This window comes from Eptatretus burgeri, chromosome 12 (genome assembly GCF_056783735.1).
Source record: "Eptatretus burgeri isolate ZD-2024b chromosome 12, Ebu_testis_v1, whole genome shotgun sequence".
NCBI lineage: Eukaryota > Metazoa > Chordata > Myxini > Myxiniformes > Myxinidae > Eptatretus > Eptatretus burgeri.
This window is the reverse complement of record NC_140972.1, coordinates 39,404,668-39,421,095: the sequence shown is the minus strand read 5'-3', so window position 1 is coordinate 39,421,095 and position 16,428 is coordinate 39,404,668. Positions and strand designations below refer to the sequence as shown.

The 16,428-nt window shown below is 42.7% G+C and overlaps 1 protein-coding gene across 12 annotated transcripts in view; it reads right to left on the bottom strand.

Annotated features, from left to right (window-relative positions):
* Nucleotides 1-16,428, bottom strand: part of LOC147015460 (leucine-rich repeat-containing protein 49-like) — a 356,628-nt gene that overhangs the window by 254,673 nt on the left and 85,527 nt on the right. For 8 of the 12 annotated variants that reach the window (XM_085850233.1, XM_085850224.1, XM_085850232.1 and 5 more), the window contains one exon: nucleotides 9,978-10,229. In XM_085850233.1, coding sequence (XP_085706359.1) covers nucleotides 9,978-10,170 — 193 coding nt within the window. In that variant the 5' untranslated portion in view covers nucleotides 10,171-10,229. The remainder of the gene's footprint in view (nucleotides 1-9,977; nucleotides 10,230-16,428) is intronic. The other 4 variants (XM_085850226.1, XM_085850229.1, XM_085850230.1 and 1 more) reach the window with 2 other exon arrangements.

The window sequence follows — 16,428 nt, the reverse complement described above, 5'->3', positions numbered from 1 at the left end:
ATTCTATATGCACATAAGCAGTACGTAGATTTTCGCTTTGTGTACGTAACCCGGGTTAATTATATTTTTGGGAGCAATCAAGGCAGTGATCTGCTGCCTTTACACCACCCAAATAAAGGGACACATCAGAAGAATGTATTGTGCACTTGGAACAAGATCACCCATCGGGTGGGTACTCTGCCATCGTATTAGTAATCATAAATATAACAATCTGACCCACCCCCCAGCAGCGTAAGGAACGGGTGCTTCAAGTATGAATAATGAGCATTTCTGAACGTTTCCCTCTCCAATTCTGATCACATCGGTGAAGTGTCTTCATGAGACAAGTTTCAAGAGAATAAACGAAGCAAATGTTGGTGGATGCAGTAATAGTCTAAAATCTAAATCACACAAATTGCTGCCAGAGAGCAACTGGTCCTCTTTGAAAAAAAAACATCACATAAATGGAAGCAACCACTCGCTATCGTGTGTGGCCTGTGGCTACTTGGCTGCATCATTTACTGGGGGCGCGGCTATGCCGCTGATGCTGTGCCCCTGTACCAGTACACTGGTACTCATTTTGCCAACCTCAGAAGGATGGCAGGCTGAGTCAACCCATCTGGTGTTAATTCAGCGGTAAAAAGAGGTTAAAACTCAAGACCCTATGATCTTAAGCGAACACCAGATATGAAGCAACAACTGATCAAATATATCATCATATGGGGGGAAATACCTATTCACGTTCCATCATTTAATTGCAGTACTGTACAATTGAATGAACCAATCCTTTGTCATCAATGGGCATCAGGGTTAAAAAAATATAATGTTTGGGTTTACGAAGGCTCTTTTTGTGGAATAAGTGGGCCATTAAATTGTTCCTGGGGGCTGTATTATGGTTGGCATGGGTTTCATAAAATTGAATACGGGAAAACTTCACACTCTAAAATAATATACTCTGCTGGCACATACGTTCTCAAGAAAAGGTGTGGAGGTTATTAAATAAAAAAGGGAAGTTTGTGAACATTATTGTGTCTATCATGCAATTCACTTCCAATTGTCTTTCCATTCCTTCTGCTTCCTCCACTTCAATTTCTTCTTCCATCTCCTCTTCTGATGTATCCTCTTCTTATACTTCATGCTCTGCAGGGGGTGCAACCTGAGAAGTTGATGCTTTTTCAGATGAAGTAGACAATCACCTACCAAATGTCTGCATATGTGGTCACCTTGCTCGTTTTGCAGCCTTATACCAGTAGTCACAGCAGATTCCACATTGAGCTCTCCCTCAGAGGAGCCCTCTAAGGAGATCATCATCAAGGTGTCGATGATCATGTCAAGACTTCTCTACAGTCACTTTTTACTCTGTTCATGAGTAAGAAAGCAATCTCGAGTTTAGTTGTTGCCAATGGTATAACCTGCACAATTTCCAAGAGGTGAAAGAAATATATTTAAAGAGCACACTCCAACGTTCCTGCCACAGAATTCCACTTCAGTACTTCTGTACTCTTCTTTTTAGTTGGGTCCACTCAGCCAAGGCATCTTCAAGCTTGCATCCTAAGGCTACAAGGCTATCTTGAAAATGAACAAGAAGAAATTCACATCTTTGTCTCCATATCCTTTCAATTCGATCAGTCAGTTCCTCAGGTCTAACGTTGTCACAGCTCTGAGAATACCCTCAGTAGAAAATGAACCAAATTGCTCTTCCAATCAGTTCACAACAAACAGGCTCAATGGAGTTTCTGTGAGACTGAAAGAAAGCAGTCTCGCCTTCTCTAACCTGTTTCACTTCAACACCTTTAACTCCCATCATTACACTCAGATAATTTGAGTACCGCAGCCCTGACGTACGTATTCTGCCAGGAACTGTGTGAAGGTCCGCACCTGAGTTGGATTGTTGTTGGTCTTGCCAAGGTCCACGCCATGTCTCTTTTTGAGATGTACAAGTGAAGGAAAGCAAGTAAAAGGATGTTCATGTCTTGCTAAATGGTATGCTATGTTGAACAGTTTTACCATCTTTCCAAATACCTGCTCATTAATCTTCACAATGACTTTAACAATTGGCCCCTTTAGTCTGATTTGGTCCTTTCACACACGTGAAAGAAAAGAAAATAGAGAAACAGGATTTTGCTTCTCATACGTGCACGACGATAAAAAAAATAAATCAAATAATGGTTTTACAAGTTTCCTTACCATATGCTTCCTTGTGAGTCAACATGGCATTGCATCTCATTGTTCAGTATTTTTGAATGTGACAGTTCCAACAACAAACTGATCAAAATGAATAGCTCCATTTCCACGAATGTACTTCGTTGCCGTAAAATGTTCCTGGCAGGCTATGCAGTTCAGGTCCAGCCATCCAACGAAGGCCCGCTCAATGTCTGTCCAATCAAATTTACATGGAGCTATTGTACGTTCACTACAAATGACTTTCTTATTCTTCTTATGTTCAGGTTCTGATTCACCCAAAGTGGGAGGTTCCCCCCCCCCCCCACTTTCCTGATCACAAAGCGATCGATGATTGATGAGAGGAAGGCATGGTCACAAGCTAACCTCATGCATATATTGAAAAGAAATGGTGCATCTGTGCGTTTGCAGTGTTTATGATGACAGTCAAATGAACAACATGGCTGTACCAATCATACTGCTTGATCACAAAATTGAGGACTTGCACGATCAAGAGAAGTCATAAAACTTGAGATTTAACTTGTAGAGAAGAACCAAAGTTTTAAGGTAGCAGGTAAAAACTTGCAGGGGTGAGTTCTCCCTCTGTTTAAATTTTTTTTCACTCATACTATTGTATTTTTGGGAGCTCTTTTTGGAGCTTTCAAAGGAGAAATTTCACTCCAACCCTATGTATTTTGAAGCAGGTGGTAATACGCTAACTCGTGTTTTGATTGCTAAGTTTTGTTTCTGTCATAATTTTAGTGTTGTTTTGCATTTGTTTAGATGGGATGTTGAGACTGTAGTAAGTGTAACATTTGTCTATGTGTTTCGTGTAGGTTAGATTTACATGTATCAGGGACCTGTCAGAGCAAGTCATCTTGTTACAAGTGACACTGAGGAGACAGCATATGTATTTTATTGACAGTATAGTCAAGGTAAGAATGTATGCGTGAAAACCTCTTGGAAGCATGTGGGGCCAGGTGAGGATTTGCAGCCACAAAAGGCGCAATGGGAGTGCTTTGTGCTTCAAAGGGCCATCATTAACTGTTTGGCCAGTGTGTGCAAGCCATGATGGCAAGATGCGCAGCTGGGCCCGGGAGGGAGGAGATCAGTTTTTTATGGGCCGCCCCATGGGATGGGCCCGAAGGATAGCACCTCCCACAAGCAGCGGGCAGCCAACCATGGCACCTGCCACAGGTGAAGGCGGTCCCAGGATATGGAGAGTGGGCCAAAGGACCCATTGTGTAGAATCTCTGTTAAAAAAAAGATTGAGTCCACAAGGGCTGGGTCTGCACATACATACAGATGGGATTGAACCTTTGAGAATAAGATCACTCTCTGTTTCTCTTGGGCTTCACATTGCTGGCTCTCTTCAACTCCCCCCTCTCCTTATCGCTTTCGCTCTTCATCTCCAGCTCTGCTTCATCTTTGTTCAGGGAGTACTGCTCTCTGGAAACAGGAGTGCCACCGCACAATCCCTCTCTTCCACTGAATTGCTACTGCATCCATCAGTCCTGTTCCCGAGCTGCACCAACACCATGCACACCACTCATCGTGCCATAGGGAATTCCTCGCCTGCTTACCACAATGTTTTGCAAGAGTGTGGTCTATGGCACCTCATGGGGATAGGATTGGTCTTTACTCATCCTTGTAGAAAAGTTTGCATGTCCCCCCATCCAGCTTTGGCTGTTGACTCTCATGGTTTGTTCCGATTTGCACGTCAAGTCCACCTTTCTTCCTACACTAATTATAAAGAAACCTTTATAAAGGAAAGAAATGTTTTCCATCCTTCTGTCTTGCAGGTGTTGCCATCAAATTTAGTTCATTTTGGTGACCTTGGGGAATGAGTTGGTGAATAATTTCACTGAATAGAGCAGTTAGAGACCTTCAGTCATTTGCGGGATAAAAGATGCCAGTGCAGACGGCCCGTGTCAACGAAGGCTGACACGACTATATATATATATATATATATATATATATATATATATATATATATATATATATATATATATATATATATATATATATATATATATATATATATAGTTACGAATCTCTGCCCGCCAGCGTGCGGACAGTCACTTTTAGCCGAATCGCGGCCATACGCCCATTGGACGAAGAATTCAGTCGCGACTTTCCGGAGCAACGCCAAAAACCAGTCACGGGTGTGCTCCAAGCACACACCACGGCCTAGTCAATATTCTACCCGCGCGCAACAGGGTCAATCGCCAAATTGTCGATATACCTCATTATTCGTGTGGGCAACCTACCGAGAGACCGTACCTCAACGAGGTCTGCTTGGACACGAACCGCTTAAGCGGTTCGTTCCGTTCTGGGATAACCGAGCGGGGTATTATCGCGAGACCTCGCTGGACCCGATTCTTTTATCGGCTATCAAAAAACCCGCTACCATTCCGAAATGCAATACGGCAGTTCAATGGGGAAAATGACACGACGAACAGGTTCACATTCAAATAAGCACATTTATTATTTTACACGTATAAAAACAATCATGCAATGAATTGGTGAAACACGCATGCAGTTGATTTGTGATGAATGCGGGACGAGACAAAAGACGCGAGCAAGGCGAAGCGCTACAACTGTCTATAATTAATAATGTACAGTCACTTAACAGTTTCTCTACTTAACGGGACACGGTGCCACAACTTCCACACATATAAAAGCAAGGAAAAGACCCCCTTAAAGACAAGCGGGTCAGACTGGACCCCTTAGGGTCTTTATGTCCAAGGAGCTTGGTTGACCGAAAGAACTCCAAGAGGCCACCGCAGGTTACCTCCACCCTCGTGGTAACTTGCTTGGGCATCCCTCTTGGACCCTCTCCAGCTCCTCACCGACTGCGGGGACCCCAGACTCCAGGCTCCAGCACGGCTGCCCACAACTCCACACTCTCACACGATCCCAGACCTCCACCGACTGACTCGCCACTCGACCACCCGACCACCAACCCCCTCGCTGCCTTCAGCGCGCGATTTTTATCTCCCCTCGCGTCTCGCCCCTCCCCTTTTCCAGCTCCCACGGGAACCTTCCAGAAGGAGGGCATTTTCCTCGCCGAATCGGGGGCATTTTTCTCCCTTTTCCAGGGCGTCGTTTCTTCATAACTAGTAGTGTCGCTTTATAGCTCCACTCGCAGGGTTGGTGTTTTCTCCTGCTGCGCTTGGTGCGCAGATGTTATTCGCTGGGGGGGGGGAGGCGTGAGGACGTCCTCCGCTCTCCCTGGTTGAATGCCAGGCTTCTGATAGTCATCGCTGAGGTAGAAATGCGGTGGTGTGGTTGTGAAGGTTGTGGTTAATGTGGCGTGGTTGTTTGTGGTGGTGGCATGGCTGGTGGTTGGCGTTGTGGTTGAGAAGGTGGTTAGGTGATGTTGGCGGTTGGGGGTGAAGTGGCGAGGATGGCGTGGTTTGTTGAGATGCGGGTGTGGTTGGGGTGGTTGAAAGGCGATTGGTCCAAAATAACGATAGTAACAGAAAAACACTACCTCAAAGATCACAGCCCTGATAGCACGAATAAATCCCATTAGACAATGGTGGGGAAATATATCTGAACACACACTAATCCGCATAACTGATCTAAGGACCTATATGGTGCTCTGCGAATTTCCACAGCCGTAACAATATATATATACAGTAATCCCACGTTTCTCGCGGTGGTTACGTTCCAAACCTCCCCGCGCTTAGTGAAAATCCGTGATGAATGGACGCCTCCCCCAAAAAAAATCGACTCGTCTGGTCTGGTCGGTTTGGGAGTGATTGGGTTTGAGGTTCTGGAGATCGACTCGTCTGGTCTGGTCGGTTTTGAGGTGCTGGGTACGAGCAGTGCTCGTCCAACGGCGGCAAACCTTTTTCCTTCCCCAAGCATATCGAGCACCTTAACCTTCTCCTGGAGCGTCCCAGGACCTTCCTCTGGCGCTTCGGTTCCTTGCCAGAAGCCTTAGAAGGTGCAGGGCGTTTGGGCGGCATCGTGGGGCTTGGAGAAAAAACGTAGAAAATATTCGAACTTCACAAGCGAAACTTTGTCTCGTGCGTTGTGTGACTGGTTGATCACCACGCATTATAATTCATTGCTTAAATAATTTATATTTTATATATTATTACCGCAATGTACTGGGGGAATCCGCAGAAAAAATTAGTTACGTTCCAAGGGAAAACCCACGATGAACTGGGGGAGCGATAGGTGAACCATGATAAAGCGGGGGTTGACTGTGTATGTATATATATATATATATATATATATATATATATATATATATATATATATATATATATATATATATATATATATATATATATATATATATATATACATACTAGGTGAATGCACCCGGCGCTGCCCGGGTTCTTTTTGAATGAATTTAATCTTCCATATATATGTCTGACGCAAGCACAGTATCAGTTCCCTCTTGGGCCATGGCAGTCATAGGCTAAGGGGGTTGGTGAGGGGGAAACACACCCCTTCCCCCCCCCTCGGCCGAGGGGCCTTGCCGCATAGCCTATAACCATCCCGGGGCCCATCGCGACATTTTTTGTTTCAGTGGTTAGCTCCTATCCTTCACCTTTCAGGAGATTAGCGCGTGCAGACAAACAAACAAACAGACAAACAAAAACTTAAAATCATATGTTAGATATATTGTATATGGCGTTGGCCCCATGTCAATCGGCTGCACTTAAAAAATTAACGTTACAAAATCAGGTGATGACGTCATAATTCGGGAACCGGAAGTCAGAAGTACAATTGTTTTACATCTGGACACTCCCGGGTACATGTTCTGTCAGCATGTGAAGTTTGGTGAGGATCAGTCCAGTACTTTTTCACGTGCAGAGGTCACAGAGAAACACACAGACACACAGACACACTTTCAAATATATATATATATATATATATATATATATATATATATATATATATATATATATATATATATATATATATATATATATATATATATATATGTCTATTTGGCCTGAGGAATCTCGCTGGGAAGCGGGTGAAACATTGTCTGAAACCAGATCTGCTCTTTACTTATTACTTAAATTAGTAGATCTAGTTACTAGTTTAAAAATCTCGTTAAAAAGTAGATCGAGTTAATTTTTTGGTTGGATGTGCCTTTCTTCTGTAAAAAAAAAAATTATAATATACATATATATTCAACCAAGGAAGCACACTGACCCTATGACATGATGTTGACATCATGTACATAAATTATTTGGGACTGTCTACATATATATATATATATATATATATATATATATATATATATATATATATATATATATATATATATATATATATATATATATATATATATATATATATATATATATATATATATATATATATATATATACATACAGTGGGGAGAACAAGTATTTGATACACTGCCGATTTTGCAGGTTTTCCCACTTACAAAGCACGTAGAGGTCTGTAGTTTTCATCAGAGGTACACTTCAACTGTGAAAGACGGAATCTTAAACAAAAATCCTGAAAATCACATTGTATGATTTTTAAATAATTAATTTGCATTTTATTGCATGAAATAAGTATTTGATACATCAGAAAAACAGAACTTAATATTTGGTACAGAAACCTTTGTTTGCAATTACAGAGATCAGACGTTTCCTGTAGTTCTTAACCAGGTTTGCACAGACTGCAGCAGGGATTTTGGCCCACTCCTCCATACAGATCTTCTCCAGATCCTTCAGGTTTCGGGGCTGTCGCTGGGCAACACAGACTTTCAGCTCCCTCCAAAGATTTTCCATTGGGTTCAGGTCTGGAGACTGGCTCGGCCACTCCAGGACCTTGAGATGCTTATTACGGAGCCACTCCTTAGTTGCCCTGGCTGTGTGTTTCGGGTCGTTGTCATGCTGGAAGACCCAACCACGCCCCATCTTCAATGCTCTTGTTGAGGGAAGGAGGTTGTTGGCCAAGATCTCGCGATACATGGCCCCATCCATCCTTCCCTCAATACGGTGCAGTCGTCCTGTCCCCTTTGCAGAAAAGCATCCCCAAAGAATGATGTTTCCACCACCATGCTTCATGGTTGAGATGGTGTTCTTGGGGTTGCACTCATCCTTCTTCTTCCTCCAAACACAGCGAGTGGAGTTTAAACCAAAAAGCTCTATTTTGGTCTCATCAGACCACATGACCTTCTCCCATTCCTCCTCTGGATCATCCAGATGGTCATTGGCAAACTTCAGACGGGCCTGGACATGCGCTGGCTTGAGCAGAGGGACCTTGTGTGCGCTGCAGGATTTTAATCCATGGCGGCATAGTGCGTTAATTATGGTTTTCTTTGATACTGTGGTCCCAGCTCTCTTCAGGTCATTGACCAGGTCCTGCCATGTAGTTCTGGGCTGATCTCTCACCTCTCATGATCATTGAGGCTCCACGAGGTGAGATCTTGCATGGAGCCCCAGACCAAGGGAGATTGACTGTTATCTTGAACTTCTTCCATTTTCTAATAATTGCACCAACAGTTGTTGTCTTCTCACCAAGCTGCTTGCCTATTGTCCTGTAGCCCATCCCAGCCTTGTGCAAGTCTACAATTTTGTCTCTGATGTCCTTAGACAGCTCTCTGGTCTTGCCCATTTTGGTGAGGTTGGAGTCTGATTGAGTGCGGACAGCTGTCTTTTATGCAGATAACGAGTTCAAACTGGTGCAGTTAATGCAGGTAATGAGTGGAGAATGGGAGGGCTTCTTAAAGACAAAACTGACAGGTCTGTGAGAGCCGGAATTCTTACTGGTTGGTAGGTGATCAAATACTTATTTCATGCAATAAAATGAAAATTAATTATTTAAAAATCATACAATGTGATTTTCAGAATTTTTGTTTTAGATTCCGTCTTTCACAGTTTAAGTGTACCTCTGATAAAAATTACAGACCTCTACGTGCTTTGTAAGTGGGAAAACCTGCAAAATCGGCAGTGTATCAAATACTTGTTCTTCCAACTGTATATATATATATATATATATATATATATATATATATATATATATATATATATATATATATATATATATATATATATATATATATATATATATATATACATATATATACAGGGTGTCCCAAAAGTCACTTCGGGATTGAGAAATTAAATAACATTTCTGTTTTTAATAATTTGTTTTTCTTTTCTTTTCAGAATTTAGACCAACATTTGGAAATTACCCATGGAAAAATTCACAACTGAACAAAGAACCAAAATCGTGGAATTTTATTTTTAATTTCATCGATCAATTATTCTCACACAAAGAGCATGGAGACTGAATAATTTCGCAAAATTCAAAAATTTATTGGGCATCACGTTCTCCTTATTTGACACCTCCTGATTATTGTCTGCTGTTTTGGAAAATGCTGTCGAAAGAGCCCATCTCTGCGAAGCCGAAAATGGAGGATATCTAAGCTGCATCATTTTTCATAAATAAAGCAAATTTATCTCAATTTTGTATATTTTCTTTTGGTATAAAAATAATCATAAATTATTAAAAAACAGAAATGTTATTAAATTTCCAAATCCCTAGTTGTCTTTTGGGACACCGTGTGTGTGTGTGTGTGTGTGTGTGTGTGTGTGTGTGTGTGTGTGTGTGTGTGTGTGTGTGTGTGTGTGTGTGTGTGTGTGTGTGTGTGTGTGTGTGTGTGTGTGTGTGTGTGTATATATATATATATATATATATATATATATATATATATATATATATATATATATATATATATATATATATATGTATGTATATATTTTTCACCTTTTCAACTTCACTTCAAATGACTCACCCCACTGCCCCTCTGTCCTACCCCTGTAAATCATTCACATGCTGGCACTCACCAGGTAGATAGGCCTGAGCAACCTGGTTAAGAGCTCTAGCTGATCCAGAGTGCTGTGGGGCATGCCGTGGTGATGTCAGGCTGGTCACTGTAAGCACTGCGTCCCCAAGCGCTGGCAAAGATGTTGTTTGCAATGCAGTGGCCCTCAGCGACCTTGTTAGTTCCATGCCTTGAGCTATACCTGGGGTCCGCATCTGCTTCCCTTGGTTCTGCACATCAAACCGGCCAATTTCTGGAAATGCATCATCACCACCTGTACAATCACATGAGAACTTGTCATTATTTGTATAGCAGTGTATGTTCTTCATCTAACCATGGAGGTAACCCTCATAAATAAAGCACTAAACAATCAAACAAAAAATAACTACAAGGGCAATCTTTGATGTCACGATGTAATAATGTGGCGGAGGCATATCTGGTGACATCGTTATACAGACTTGCATCAAGTTTGATTTAAATCCTTGAACCTAGATTCAGAATATTAAATAATTCTGGCTGCCAGACCATGCATCCGATCACGTTGAAATTTAAAACATGTATTTCCCATGACTACTATATCATAATTGTGATGTTTCACATTAATCGAAGAAGCGATTCAAGAGAAAGCATTTTTTAAAGATTTTTGTTCAATCCAATATGGCTGCCAGACCATGTGACCTATTACGTATTTGTGAACACCCTGGTATCCCCAAGGCTTGGGGACCACGGTGGTGAAGTTTCCCCTCGATCTGTCATACCGTTCTGGAGAAGATTTTTGAAGGTTTTCTGTTAAAAACAAAATGGCTGCTGAACCAAGTGATCAATTTTCTCACCCGTACAATTTAGCCCGAGATTACCCTCAAAAATATTTTATACTGATCGGATTAAGCATTTGACGTATGCAATTATGATGTCATAACGAAGCCACCTTATGACATAATCTAAAAATCACACTTGTTTCCCATGGGGAGTATTTCAGAGGAGCCAAGTGTCAATTTTTTCCACGGAGCAGTTTCAGAGATACAGAGCTCCAAAGTTTTTCCTGTTTTTACAACATGGCTACAACCAAGTGACCTATGAAGTCATAATTATCATTAAAACATTAAACATGAAGAGTCGCATCTGCAGTGAAAATTTTGTAAATCGGTTGAGTGTTGCAGAGAAAACAGAGAAAATGATTACGGACGAAACTACGTTCGGATGGATGGACAACCCAAAACGCATAACGCCACTGGAGACTTCATCAGCGGAGTAATGAAAAGAAAAAGAAAAAATTACCAAGTTAAGAATATGCCTTCAAAATAAAAAATATATTGTTTTGAAAATGACTTCTCATGCCAGAGTTAAATATGATTAATATAGCATAGTTATTTATTACCTCCACCACCGAAGGTGGATGGAGGTTATGTATTCACCACTGTCTTGTCATGCCTGGTGTTGGCTTAATGGTTAGGGTGGCGGGCTTTGGATCCTATGGTCCTGAGTTCAAATCTCGCTCAGCTGTTGAATTAATACCAGGTAGGGTTAACTTGGCCTGTCATCCTTCCGAGATCGGCAAAATGAGTGCTCGCATGCTGGTATACTGTGTCAGGGTGGCGACCCATCCAGGATTGTGCCCAATAGCCAAGGAGAATGCTTAAGTAGCACCAACGCTCTGCACAGAGGATGGTCCCAATCTCCTCTCCTCCTCCCTGTCTGTTTGTCTGTCTGTTTGTTACTTGGCAAAAAAAAATAATAAAAATTTGGGCAAATATGTTGATCACTTATGTTTATTTGTCTGTCCGCTTACCTTTAAATCGCTTACAGATCACAATTTTAAACTGATCTTAATGAAACTTCACTAAATGGTGGAAGTTGGTGGTCCGACAGAATGTTTTTTTTTTAACATAAAGGTCTTCATAGGCCAAAGGTCAATGACCTTTTCAAATTTCCAAAAGCCTCAATTTTCATCCAATTGACTTCAAATTTGAAGGGGATTTGTGCATCAGGTCACTGCATTCAACCACCAACTATGTTTGAGGTCAACATAGGCCAAATTTCTAAAATCCTCAATTTTAATCTGATTAACTTGAAATTTGAACAAGATTTGCATATCAGGTCATTTAATTCAAAGAATTAATTTGAGGTCAACATGGACTGGAATTTCTAAAATTGTCAATTTTCATCCGATTGACTTGAAATTTGAACAAGATTTGCATATCAGGTCAATTCATTCTTCCACCAATTATTTTTAAGGTCAAAAGGTCAACATAGGCCTGATTTCTAAAATTGAGAGATAGGGCCAAAAACTATATATATATATATATATATATATATATATATATATATATATATATATATATATATATATATATATATATATATATATATATATATGTCATGATATCTCAAAAAGTTGTGGATGTGTGGATGAGTGATGACAAAACAAGGTGGATGAGTTGGTTAGGTGACAGGAACAAGCGGATTAGATTTTGGTTCAGATCCAGCCCATCAGTGGGATACAAAACGTAAACCGTTTAGTGTTTAGCCTGGCAGAGGTATGTGCTCTACCGAGTGCCATACATTGTTCTGTTTTGCCAAGTGTCACTCTGTGAGTGATTTTTAATTCGTTTGTTTGTTTTTTTTGTGAACAAAATATCTCAAAAAGTTGTATACGGATTCACAAAATATTTGGTGGAGAGCTTGGGTCTGTGAAACCAGCGAAATCATTACATTTTGGTGATGATCTGGATCCGGATCTGAGAATTGTTTCAGTGATTCTCCACCATTGAGTGATGGGGATAAAATGACATATAGCACGATATCTGCAAAAGTTGTGGACGGATTCGGATGAAACTTGATGGATGTGTTGGTTAGGTGATAAGAACAAGCTGATTAAATTTTAGTTCAGGTCCGCATCCAGATCTGGCCTATCAGTGGGATACAAAATGTAAACTAATCAGCCTGGTGGAGATATACGCTTGACCGAGTGCTCTTCTAGTTTAATAAGTAATCGCTTATGTAATCCTGAGACACACTTAACCTTCTCTATTGTGTGTATCTCAAATTATCAACCCGTTTGACCCCATTATTGATGTTTTACTCTTAGGAATATATCATAAATGTCTTTTATAAACACATCTCCCTTTGGAATCTGTAATAAATAACTGTCTCTTTTAGCGGTTTGGTAGGCCTTGGGACACCAGTTTAGGCGGGGAATCCTGCTGGGCAAATCGAGCGGAATGGTGGCTGCAAACCGCCCCATGAGTGAGGACACAGAGGTCTCGCTCTACCCACCAGTCCGGGTGGTGGACAATGGTGAGTGAGAAGGGAGGGCCGTGGCCAAGCTGTTAAAAGGTGAGGGTGAGAAGGAAGTGAGAGGAGAATGTGGGAGATGCCGCACCAAAGGCGGCACTGTACCGGAGCTCCTCAAAGCCAAGCCAAGCCTCACCCATTCAGTCATGTCTCTCTCCCTCAAATCCATGGCAAATCTTTCCTGTGCTGAGCGACCAGGACCTTGAAGTGCCTGAGAACTCACGAGATAACTTAATTAATTATGACTTAAGGCCTCATGCACACACTATGGATAGACAGAGAAAATAAACAGGACTGAAAGAGATTGTCGGGCAAACCCGGGTTTTCCCGACAATCTCTTTCAGCCCTGTTTATTTTCTCTGTCTATCCATAGTGTGTGCATGAGGCCTTAAGTCATAATTAATTAAGGTATCTCGTTTGCTCATTGGTTTGTGGGCATGGATGATAGGTAAGTGGATTAGGGGATTTGCCTTATTATTGATCATTGTGCATTGTTTCATGCAAATTCATTCCCCTATGCCATTATTGTTCTTTTATTAAATACACATTGTCTTGGAGGTGAATTCTGGCTGTGGTGACTGCTTCATTTGGTGGTTTTCGAGACGCATTGAGGGAAATAATGTGATCATGATCTCAACGCTGCTCATAAAATCGCATCATGTGACTTGGGTTACTCGGCCTAAGATTAGATCCAATCAAGTGATGCCAATCAGTGCAACACTTGGCTGCTGTGGGACTTACAATATCCATGGTATCGTTGTTTTTAGACATGTGATCTGGCGAGGAGGTCTTCAAAGCGGTCGACTATCGTGGTCTCTTTGACGCGACATGCCTGACTCAAACCAAGCAACCAGAACAGTCAGGTCAGGTCAGGTATGGGAGCATGTGCCAGAGCAGCGCGCCGTTGCATCCACTTTCCGCCTGTACTCAAGGATCCTCTGTCTGGCCATCCCCCAGGAAGATGCCTGGCCCATCCCCATCTCCTTGAGATGTCGATCAACCTGCTGCAACCACGAGGCACGTGGTCGGCCCATTGGCCTCCTCACTCACAAGGCTCCCTCACGGAGAGAATCTGGTGAGCAGGATCAGCATCAGGAAAATGAGCCACATGTCCACACAGCCGCAGCTGACGCTCACGGACGATGCAAGTAACAAATCTCATTTGAGTCTCTCTCAGCAACCGCTCGTTGGACACAAAGTCTGATCAGTGACAAACAAGGATTCTCCGAAGAGATTTGGTACCAAAGGAATTAAGTCTCTGTCTCAAATCCCTGGTCAGAATCCAAGTCTCACATCCAAAGAGCAAGACTGGAAGCACCAAGGACCCGAAGTCGGACTTTTGGCCTCCCGCACAGGTACCGGCAGCATTACACCCCATTATCCAGTGAATCCCCGACTCCCTACGCCTGACCCAGACATCTGTTGTCCTCTGACTCACAGCCAGCAGAGACATGAATATCACTGCCAAGGTAAGTGAATCTCTGCACGACCTCAACATCCTCACCACAAACAGGCACAGACAGGACAGCAGCATCCAAGATGTCATTGAAAGCCTGGATCATAGTTTTGACCCAGGAAACTCATAATCCCAGCGGCTCCGACTCCTCATTAAGCACCTTGAGGGCCCCCAAAAGGATATCTAAAATCTCCGCAAAGATGACTGCATCATCAGCGAGATCAAAGTCAGAGATCTTGACATTCCCAAATGATGCACCACAGCTTGATCTCTCTGACATCCTCCCCAGAATCCAGTCCATACAAGTGCTGAAAAGTGTGGGGGCCAGTACACACCCCTGAAGAACTCCAGTAACAACTGGAAATAAGTCAGAGATGATACCACCACATCTCACAGCACTCTCAGTATGAGATTAAAGTCAGAGATCTTGACATTCCCAAATGATGCACCACAGCTTGATCTCTCTGACATCCTCCCCAGAATCCAGTCCATACAAGTGCTGAAAAGTGTGGGGGCCAGTACACACCCCTGAAGAACTCCAGTAACAACTGGAAATAAGTCAGAGATGATACCACCACATCTCACAGCACTCTCAGTATGAGATTAGAGTTCAGACATCAGATCAATAAGTTTTGGTGACACCCCACTAAGACCAAGAATCCTCCAAAGGGCATCCCGATTCACTGAATCAAACGCTTTACAGAGATCAACATAGGCTGCAAGCAGCCCCTGCCGAAACTCTCGTCTGCTTTCGGTGAGGACCCAAAGAGTAAGAATACGGTCAATCGTTGACCTCTCTGGTGTAAAGCCTGACTGCTCTGGATGCTGGTGCTCAAGCAGATTGTCGCGAACCTTATCAAGAATTATCCGAGCAAAGACCTTGCCCAGCACTGAGAGCAGTGTTACCCCTTGGTAGTTGTTGCTGTCTTAGCGATCACACTTCCTTTTTCAGAGAAGGACAACAAGGCCCCTCTTCCAGTCAGTTGGGATGATGCCTGTGTTCCAGGCAGAGCACAGAACTGCATGCAATGACATGAGTGCAGCATTTCCACCAGCCTTGAGAAGTTCAGCATGGATGCCACAGATCCCAGGAGCTTTACCCCATTTCAACTGGTTCACCGCAGCCTGTGTTTCCACAAAGGAAGGTGGACCATAGTTGATTGGAGGGTCAGCAACAGTGATTGTAACACCCCTGACATCCAACTCGACAGCTAGTGGATCAGCCTGGTACAACTGCACAAAGTAGCCAGCCCAGCGGGCCTTCACTTCAGACTGCTCTGTCAAGAGCCTACCACTCTGCTCTAACTGCAGTACACCGAGGGATGGGCTTGGATGAACGCAATGCACGAATTCCCCTGTAAGTAGGATGAGAATCACTTGACCAGAGGTGATGCTCTATCCCCTCACAGATTCCTCGCACATTAGCCTCCTTGTCCATCCTTTGGGCATGTTCAGTTTTATTCCTCAGCTCCCTGAAAAGCTCAGCTCTGCCATTCAGCCTGGCCCTGCGACTCTGGTCAATGGTATCTAGTGTCCCTTGAGAGACAAAATTATTCTTCACCCTGCGGTGAGTTCCAAGACATCCAATGGAAACATCAATGATGGTGGTCTTAAAGGCACTGCCCAACTCTTCAGGATCTCCCAAAGCACCCAGGCCCCCCAAATCTCCACTCAGTCTGTTCGCAAACAACTCAGCTAACCTCTCATCCTTGATCTTGCCATC